General features: G+C 32.7%; 1 protein-coding gene across 1 annotated transcript; it reads left to right on the top strand.

The window, feature by feature from the left end:
* The first annotated feature begins 8290 nt into the window (after window positions 1-8290).
* LOC116118434 lies at window positions 8291-11043 on the top strand. The gene is made up of 2 exons (XM_031404425.1): window positions 8291-9994; window positions 10192-11043. Exon 1 carries the CDS (start codon window positions 8729-8731, stop codon window positions 9947-9949), a length of 1221 nt encoding a protein of 406 aa, XP_031260285.1. The 5' UTR covers window positions 8291-8728; the 3' UTR covers window positions 9950-9994; window positions 10192-11043.

The following is an 11043-nucleotide window of genomic DNA, read 5'->3' as shown; positions in this document are numbered from 1 at the left end:
GACACCCAAATGTAGTAATTTCTAGAAAATAAGATAGATTACCGGTGTTATCATTTATGCCCCTAAAACAAACGCACCCTAAATACATTTCTTTTGTGTTTCATATTTCAATAGCTACTTCAAATGAAAATATGTCATCAACAATAATTGTCTCACGATTCCACATTTCTTTTGTGTGAGCATAATTTATAGAGATTTCTTCATTTATATGTTCTTCTATTTCTTCAGGAGTTTGTTCCTCTTCAGGGGCTTGTGTCTTTTTAGGGACTACCAACTCTTTTGGAGTTAGTTTAGAAGATATGAAATTGTCTAGTATCCCAGTATTGTCAATATTGATATCTATCTGACTCTTTGCCTTTTGTTTCTTAAGAACAATATCTTTGGCTCCAACAAGTCTACCATTTTTCTAGCTTGTAACAAATGATTCGATCACCGCCTAGATAGATTGTTCATTTGTAACATCAATTCTTACTAGTGTATTGATAGTAGATATATGTGATCTTATTACTTACGTTGCATCTATAAATGCATCAGACATTTGATTGATAATATTTTGCAAATACATTATTCTTTGCATTTCGATTTCAGATTAGGATGTGAAAGTATCTGAATGGAATATAAAATTTATTTTCCAAGAAAGTTCATGCTTTACTTCATGGGGCTTTACCTTTTTCCTCTAAAGACAAAAGTATTGTCTTGTCAAAATGGTAATTCGCAAATATATTTTCTCTTCATATAATCTCAATTTAGAAACATATTCTAAATAAAGTAGAATTATACTCACTAACAGAATTATAATCATGTAGACACAAAGGAGTCAAGTCATATTGAGCCATTGGGAGTATTATTGATTTGTTATGTTCAAATCTCTCCAAATAATCCATAATTGAAGTGGATCTTTTATATCCATGTACTTAGCTTGTAATCCTTCTTGGACATGATAGCGGAGGAAAATAGTAGCTTTCGATTTGTCTTGCAGGGACATTGAATTTCCTTCCTCAATCACCTCACCCAAGTTCATAGATTCCAAGTGGAGAATGGTGTCCAAGACCCATTCAACATAATTCTTTCCATCTAGTCTCACGGCATCATACTAAAGCTTCACAATGTTCGACATTTCCAAAAACTATTCATTAATAAAAATAATGTGATTAGCGTACTTGTTATATTAACATATAAAAAGATCATTTATTAATCTCAGAAAAAGCTTTAAAGCTTCATGTATTTGGGTAAAAAAATCATATTAGAACTTCAGGCTCTTTAGAATATTGTATAACTTAGGATTTTACTTTATCCTATAAAGATAAGTAATTTTTTTCTTGAATCCATATATTTTGGATGCATGTCATAGGGTGCATTCTGGCATCCAAAAACAATAATAAATATAAATATACTAAATTCGATAATTATAAAGAAACTAGGGTTGTTAAACAAGTCGAGTAGCTTGACAAAGAACTTGAGCCGAGTTCGAACGGTCGAAGCTATAACAAAATGCATGATCTGATCTACTGGTCCTTGGCTAAGCCATTTGTCATTGGCAACAAATGTAGCACAATTGTGGAAAGCCACATAACCTATAACAAAATATCCTTTTGATTCTTAGTGAATAAGGTGAGAGAGAGAAAGTACTAAATTGATTTTCTAATAATCAATGAGGAGCAGTAATATATAAATTTTCAATAAACGTGAGAAAAGTTAATAGATATTTGATTACCCCTTTTTAATGTAAATGGGACGACCTGAGGGTACTTTTGGACTTGCAACAAACTTTAGTGTGTCAGACTACACGATCGTTAGTTGATGGGGGAAAATGTTTGTTAAAAATAATTCAGGGTGTGTTATTATGGCAAACCTTAGGAGGGAAAGTGTCTTTAACTGTGATTAAAATTATAGTATTTCCAAGCGCCATAAACGTGTAACATGAATCAAAGGTCCTACCATAAACGCCATTATCAGCAAAAAGCATAATCTAATAAGTAGATTTGGTGTTTTTAATGGCATTTAGAAGTCTTACTAGCGGGTCCATTGTCGTAAAAGTGATTTATTCCTAGTATCTGTTACACATAATTATAAAAGAAAAGAAAAAGCGAATTGCCAAAAGAATTCACATTTTCCCAGAGGGGTGATTAACTATCAAATTAACATCATTATGCGGACTGTTTGTGTCCTTAAAAGAAGAAGAAGAAAGTAGCGTTGCCTATCATAGAAGAAAATTATTATTACACTATCTTTATATTGCCATATATTGGTAGTGACATGCATGAATCTTGGACACTATTTTCTCAAATAAACTCTCACAATTATCTAGTAGAGTGTATGTATGTCCAACGTTTGTTTATTGTTTAATTTATAGATTTGTCATAAACAAACATAACTCTTAGGATAAGAAACAAAAACACAACCGTTTAATTCACTTTTAATAACCATTTGAAAGTTAATCGACGGTACAGTAAAATTTCTTTATAGCGATACTCAATATAAAAATAACGTCCATGTAATCATAAAAAAAATTATGATCCCAACTTGAATGAGTTATAGATAAGAATAAACTTCAAATTATAATAAATTATAATTTTTTTAAGTCACGTCTTAAGAAACTCAACTCTATATAGTATTAATTATCTATCTATTGCAATATATATATATATACTAGTTTTTTGAAACTATATCTATATCTTTTATCAATTTTTATACCTTGGATTTGACATGCTCCATTAATTTACATTATTAATGTAGTGCATACTTTATCTATATATCACTTATATATACCACTTATACTAAGGATAAATAAATCAAAATAATAATTTTTGTAACTGCACTTCTATTAAATTATAATCTTCTCGTAGTAATAAAAATAGTTTGGTTCCACCATTATGACTATAGAATTTTTTTTTTTTTTTTTTTTGTCTATTTCAAAGTTGTAAGCATACATAAAAACTCATACCTCTTTACAATATATAATATAACTATTGATAAAAACCTACTTCCAGAAGCTAGTTTAAAGGATGAGGGAATCAAACCACATATATACATCATAACAACCTACCAATTGGCAATGTGAGACAAATACAACTTCTAACAACTATTATATATTAAATGTGTGAGGTTTATTAACATTGTAATAAACTTTCTCACATTTTATCCCTAGCATGTAACCATACAAGTATTTAATCTCATACCACCCGTTATAATCAAGGAACATACTGGTATTAAAATATATGTTGAGGTCAGTGTTTAATAAAAGTTTAACTTTTAGATTTATTCTTTAAAAGGGTTCATTGATGTGCAAGACTTTTGGTTAGTTTGATGGGCCTCTCTTGTTACACCAAATCTAGCCCATGAAGTTTTCTCACAATTGAATAGAAATAGCATGCGTAAGAAATTGGAATTAATGTGCAACTTTAATATTTTAACCAACAATAAGATCTCTAATATAAATATTTAGGTAACAACCATAAACATCATAATAAGAATTATATGGTTAAAAAAAAAAAAAAAGACAGAGAAAAAAAAGGAAATTCTAATTAAGACCAAATTTAGCCCATTATAAAACAATTGAATAGAAAGAATCAATTTATAAAACAATACCAAACTGTTGAACATAATAATATGTATATTTTTTTTATAATAGTGTGGCACATGTGATGTGACATTACAAAATCTTATGCCCCATGCTTTTGCCATTCAACTATGAGAAACCTTAAGGGAGCAGTTGGTTCAGAGAATGTTGGATTATTGGAAAGATAGATAACCTTGAAGATTACTGTGAATCTTTAGGAAAATATGTTTGGTTAATTGGTAGGTATGTTATATTAATATGTTTGATTGAGAGGAATAAATTGGTGGGTATGTTATTTAAATTATTGAATTGTCCTCTAATTAAATATTATTATTATATTATTTTTTAATATTATTATTATTTGGATTATTATAACCCCCCTACATTTAAAAACTTAGCAAAAACAACCCCATAATTAGATTAGATCTGGCCATATCGACGCATGACGGCTATTTTTGACCTTCAGTATGCCGTTTCGATGGCGACGGCAGCTGGCCGCGGCAATGGTTACCAGCGGCAGATGGCTGGGGGTGGTGGCTTGGGTGGGCTATAATTTGTTTTGAATTCAAGGGTAATTTTGTCCAAAAAGTTAATTAATTTGGGGTGAAATAGTAAAAGCCATATTCATGTAAATAAATTTAAAAATAAGGGCATTATTGTCCTAAAATTTTATTAATAAGGGATATAATTGCAAAAAAAAAAAAAAAAAAAAAAATAACCTTGATAATCTTAGAATACCTAAGAAAATTACCAATAATAACCACTATTGGTGTTTAAAGATTACCGGTATCTTATATTACTTGACAACCAAACATAGTAATCAAGTAATATAAGATGACTTAACTCTAATAATCTCAAATACCCCCTAACCAAACGCTCCTTAAAGGGTACTGGGCTAAATTTAGTGGACATGAGAGGTCCATGAAAAAAAAAAAAAAAAAAAAACGAAACGCCTTGATGGCTAGACCAAAAGACTTTTGAGGCAGGTAAAAGGATTCAATAAGATGAAATTGACAAAGTGTAGCTTTATTTTATGTGTTATGTTCGTATTTGTTAATGGTTAGTGGTACTCCTTCAATGGTCTTAGAATTGGTGCCTAAAACGTTTTCAGTTTGATATTATTTATATGACATTTAAGTTATATTACAATACTTTTCATATTTAGAAATATACGTTGATATAATCTTTAGAAATAAACTACCCCTTGGTGATTGGGTGGAGTGATAAGAGCTCTTGGGTGTATTACTCAAAAGGTCTTGAGTTCGATTTCCCTCAATTACTAATAAGGGTGGTTATGCAAGGTTTACCTAGCTGTTAACTTCGATGACCTGAAAGATTAGTCGAGGTATACACAAACTGGCATGAACACCTCCGATCACCCAAAAAAAAAAAAATCTAGAAATAGTTTTTTGGGTGTGTAGTCTTAACACGTGTTTTAAATTTAACAAAGAAAGTGTGAAAAGGACAATTAGTTTAAACAGTTAGTACTAATGCGACATAACTTGTAAAGTGCGTTCGGATGGGGGGTAATCTTTATTTATTTTGTAAGATTCTGATGTTTGGTTTGCAAGTAATAAAATATTATGGGAATCTTTGACTGTAAATAGTGTTTAGTGTTGGTAATGTAGAGGGTGATCTGATACCCTCCCCCAACCTTGGGATTAAAAGATTACTAAGTAATCTGATTTTTATACATGTTTTACTCTCAATTAAATACCATTTGAACATAATTGCCCTCAAATGTCTACCAAATAACAATTACCCAACCCTCTACATTTGAAAAATTAACTAAAATACCCTAACCACAAAAAAGTTTAAAAGTTAACAAAATACCCCCAGCCACCCAAGAGCACCGCTAGCCGTTACTCACCATCATCGGCCATCAGCGTCAATAGCTATAATGGTGCATGACCGAGGAAATCAAGCTGGTCGTGCACCGATATACGACCAATCATGCACCATTCTGTGGGTAGGGGTGATTTTGCTACAAATAAAAGTTTTATATGGGTGGGGTGTTTTAGCAAAATTTCAAATGTAGAGGGTTAAAAGAAATGATTAAAAAAAATAATATTATATTAATATTTAAAAAGGAAGACAATATAGTAATCTATATAACATACTTAACCATTTATCCTCCCAATTAAACATATTATTCACCAATTTATTCAAACCAACCAAACACATTTTCTAAATATTCCCAGTAAATAGTGTAAGATTCCGATGTAAGATCGGGGGTATATAAGACAACGGGAATAATCTTCATTTATTTTGTAAGATTCCGGTGTTTGGTTTGCAAGTAATAAAATATTATGGGAATCTTTGACTATAAATAGTGTTTAGTGTTGGTAATGTATGGGGTAATTTGATACCCTCCCCTAACCTCAGGATTAAAAGATTACTAGGTAATATGATTTTTATACCTATTTTGCTCTCAATTAAATACTATTCGGACATAATTGCCCTCAAATGTCTACCAAATAACAATTACCCAACCCCCTACATTTGAAAAATTAACTAAAACACCCCAACCACAAAAAAGTTTAAAAGTTAACAAAATACCCCCAACCACAAAAAAGTTTAAAAGTTAACAAAATACCCCCAACCACCCAAGAGCACCGCCAACTGTTACTCACCATCGTCGGCCACCGGTGTCAATAGCTATAATGGTGCATGACCGGTAGAATCTAGCTGATCGTGCATCGGTATATGACTCGTGCACCATTCCATGGGTCGGGGTGATTTTGCTACAAATAAAAGTTTTATATGGTGGGGTGTTTTAGCAAAATTTCAAATGTAGATGATTCAAAAAATAATATTATATTAATATTTAAAAAAAAAAAGACAATATAGTGATCTATATAACATACTCAACAATTTATCCTCCCAACTAAACATATTATTCACCAATTTATTCAAACCAGTCATACACATTTTCTAAACATTCCCAGTAATCTTCAAGGTGATTTATCTTTCCGTTAATATAATATCTCCTCTATAATAAAATATTATACGATCCAAAAGCCCGCATAAAATTAAATATAAGAGAGAATGAGTTTATTGATAATTATAAAAGGCAGAAATGTTACACTAGTTTAGATGACACGTTAAAATACCAATAAGAATCCATGCTTTTATCATCAAATTCGTGTCTTACTGTTTTATATAAATACTAATGAAATTAAATTTTCGTTGGCATTAGAAATTGGATAAAAAACTGTTTATAACTAATGATTTTTTTTCCTGCATATCCTGTTACAATTCGATCAAATACTCAAAGATTGTATTATCTCTAATTGGATATGAAGTTTCTTCCAGCGAACTATAGCATGTCAACTTTCCAAACCTAAAACGATTGAATAATCTCTAATTGGTTATCATTACATTTCCGCGTTTTAGTTTATTGAACAATGTTGAATTGCTTCAGTTAGTTCTGCAGAGCGACCTTGTTTTCTTCATTTTCCAATTTGCATTTGATTGTGTACTTTAGTTCATATTTAGAATGCGGTAAACTTTTAAGCTAATCTTTGTCACGTGACTAGTAGATGTGGACATGAATCTCAATTATGTGGTTTTGATTTACGCCAGGTCCTGGAGTTTCTAGCAAGCCCTTCCTTGCTAGCAAATTACAGTGAAGCTTGGAGGTCAGAGAAAGAGATGAATCAGTGATACTGATTGATTTGAACAGTATTATAGATACGATGCTCTGATATTTTTGCTTGAATGGTATTTTATAGATATGACTAACAATTCCTGGTTGCAAAAACTGAAGGTTTATAGCAGTTGGGGTTGGTCTGAAAATGACTTCTGGTTAGCTTTTAGAACCTGTCCCAGATTTATGATTCTGTCTGTGGAGAATATAAATACCAAAATGGACTTTTATGTGAACAAGATGAGTTGTCAGCCTTCAGCGGTTGCTAGAACCCCTGTGGCTTTAACTAATAGTTTGGAGAAGAGAATCATCCCGAGATGCAGAGTTTTCAGGGTTTTGTTGTTCAACAACTTGATTAAGAAAAAAATCGATTTGTCTTACGTGCTGAAGTCCTCTGAAAAGGTCTTCACGCACAATTTTTTGTCCAAGTATCAGGAAAAGGTTCCACGACTATTTGATATATGTGAAGGGAATATTGATCTTTCAGAACTAGGCATTGGATTTTAGCAAAAACCGGAGACAAACCAACTGTGGCTTGTTAATTGTTGATTTTTTTATACACAGCTTTTTCTTTTTATTTTTGTTTGTTAATGTGAGTGCCTTTGGCCCTGGACTTATTCAGCTCTGAATAAAGCTTAGAGCTTCTTGCATCAGTTCTTATTGTTTAATTGGACAAACTGAAATGAATGGAGTTGATGAAGTAATGACAACTTTTTTCTTCCCAGGTTCAGAGAAGATGTAATAGTTAATACCAACTTGTTATTATTGAAGCGATTCTTTGAGGAAGAAAGTACTTCTGCGTAAATCCTTGATTCTAAAGTATCAAATATCTATCTTTAAAGGAAGAATCATATCATATTTGTCATTCGTAGATGCATCCACAAATTACAGTAATCAAATCCCATAATTTTTGCCTAAAATCACCCGAGTCCATGAAATTTAAAAACCTTGGGTGGGCAATTGTTTTTCTCAAAGTCTTTGGGTGGGAAATGAAATTTCGATAAACCTTGGGTGCGAAATGTTATTCTCTCTCAATTAAACCAGTCACGTTTCAACTTGAACATAAGGTGGTGGGTTTTGCTGTTTTGGTCTCATGACGGAGAGCAATAACGCAAGATGAGAATTTGATGAGTGAAAACCCTAAAAGAAGTTTACAAGAATCTGTGCTGCAATCAAATGCACAGTTCAAGCTGAAAATTTGAAATAATTCGTGAGTACATTCTTCTTCTTCTTTTTTTTTTTCCCTCATTTGTATTTGATTTGGCCATGTTTCCTTTATGCTGCAAAAGACTGCAATTTCAACTGGTTCCAAATTGGAGTTGTTTGTTTAATTGCCACTGAGAAGTACTTCTGGGTAAATTCCTGATTCTAAAGGAAGAATCATGTCATACCTACCATTCCCAGATGCATCTACAAATAGCACGAATTTTTCTTGTTCATTTGCTTCTAACATCAGTTAGCGGAAGTGTCTTCTTCTTCTCTTCTACAAGCTGGTGAGTTAATACTTTTCACCGATTACAATGTGTGGTTATCTGTATAGAAGGCTAGTAAATGCGCAAGTTTTACCTAATATTTACCGGTGTGTCGTGCAAAATTTAGGCACTAATCATGTGGATTTGTGTTTGAGTTTGTTGCCCACTAGCATTAGATCATTCTCCACCAAAATCGAACAAGTTAGAGAGGATTACTTATGTACTGTGTCATACCTCATAAACTCATGTGGGTTGTCCCCAGAAATAGCAAAATCTGTCTCCAAAAGAATCAAGCTTCAATCTGCTGAACAACCAGATTCGGTCCTGAAAGTTCTAAGAAACTGGGGATTTACGACTGCACATATAACCAAAGTTGTTAGATATCACCCTAGATTACTTTTAGCCAAGCCTGAGAGGTCAATTTTGCCTAAATTTGAGTTTTTCAAATCTTTGGGGATCACAGATGCTGAGCTTGCGAGTGTTTGCTCTTCAACTCCTGCTATTTTGAGTCGCAGTTTGGAGAACCTACTCATTCCTAACTATAAATTCCTCAAAAGTTTGCTACTCTCTGATGCTAATGTTATTAAATCTTTTAGAAACAAAACATGGTTCTTTCAGCAAGATTTGACAAAGAATGTGTCTCCAAAACTTGCAGTCCTGAAAGAACTTGGAATGCCCACACCATTTATTGCACTGATTTTAACATGTTATGCGCCTATAGTCCTCCAAAAACGTGAGAAGTTTGACAAAAATGTCAAGAAGGTTATTGAAATGGGTTTTGATCCTCAGAAATGTGGGTTCATCCATGCAATGAAGGTGTTTGCCTCAATGACTGAATCAACTTTGGAACAGAAATTTGACCTTTTCAGGCGGTGGGGGTGGTCTGATGAGGACATTATGTTGGTGTTCAGAAAATACCCCATTTGTATGAATGCCTCTGAAATCAAAATAATGAATGTAATGGATTTTCTTGTGAACAATATGGGTTGGCAGTCCACAGATATTGCCTTGTCTCCAGATGTTTTCCTAATGAGTTTGGAAAAGAGGGTAATTCCAAGGTGTTTGGTTATTAAATTTCTGCAATCGAAGGGGTTGGTGAAGAAAAATTTGAGCCTATGTGCATGTGTACACCCTGTTGAGAAGGTATTCTTGGATAGGTTTGTGACAAAATACTTGGACCAGGTTCCTGAATTGATTAATATCTATCAAAGCAAGGAAGGCTTTCAGGCTCTGGATATGAATATTTGTGTCTCTTCCAGCAAACTGTAGCATGTCAACTTTCCAAACCTAAAAGGATTGTATAATCTATAATTGGTGATTATTACTTTTCAGCCTTTTAGTTTATTGAACAATGTTGAATTACTTCAGTTAGTTGAGCAACACTGTTTTCATCGCTTTCCAATTTGCATTTGATTGTGTACTTCAGTTCATGTTTAGAATGTGGTAAACTTTTAAGCTAATTTGTTATATGACTAGTAGATGCAGAATTATGTGGTTTTGATTTACTCCAGGTCCCTGGCGTTTCTAACCAGCTCTTCCTTTCTAGCGAATTACAGTGAAGCTTGGAGGTCAGAGAAAGAGATGAATGAGTTTGATTGAATTGAACAATATTACAGATATGATGCTGTGATATTTTTGCTTGTGCAACTTCTTTGTTTGTTTGACGTGTGCTCCTGTATAACTGTAATTGCAATATTCTATCCATCTCCATTGCAATGGAGGTGGATTTCAAGTGTGCAGTGGTGAAGTTAAATCCCTTGAGTGAAAGAGGATATGTTTATTAAGACTCAAGACATCAGTGAAGGGGTTTGATAGGTAGTCTTGCTTAGCTTGAACTTTATTTTGGAGTGAATTTTAGTATGTCTTCTGTGCTGATGTCCTCTGAAAAGTACTATATAGACATTTTTTTGTCCAAGGTATCAGAAACAGGTTCTGCAACTGTTTGATATATTTCAAGGGAAAATTGATCTTTTGGAACTAGGCATCATCAACCGTAGCTTGTCATTTGTTAATTCTTTATACACATGATTTTCTTATTGTTGTTTGTTAATTTGGGTGTCTTTGGCCCTGAACTTCTTTTATCAGTTGTTATTGTTTAATTGGACAAATTGAAATGAATGAAGTTGATGAACACACAGGAGTAATGTACTGAGTAATTCATGTTATACAAATCTGTAATTTGGTTCTCTTGTTTGCCCCATGTCAATCAGAATATAAACATTCCCCTTATCTTCTCTTGATGGATGTTGTCGCGAGAATTTAATTGACATTTGGCCATTTGCATATATCTAATCTTAGGTGAATTCATAATAACTTGTACGTAAAGGTGAGTCATTTCAGATCCTCTTGCCCTAAGTAAATGT

Source organism: Pistacia vera, unplaced genomic scaffold, assembly GCF_008641045.1.
Source record: "Pistacia vera cultivar Batoury unplaced genomic scaffold, PisVer_v2 Contig843, whole genome shotgun sequence".
Classification (NCBI taxonomy): domain Eukaryota; kingdom Viridiplantae; phylum Streptophyta; class Magnoliopsida; order Sapindales; family Anacardiaceae; genus Pistacia; species Pistacia vera.
Note: the sequence above shows the minus strand (reverse complement) of the source record. Positions and strands in the feature narration are given on the sequence as shown.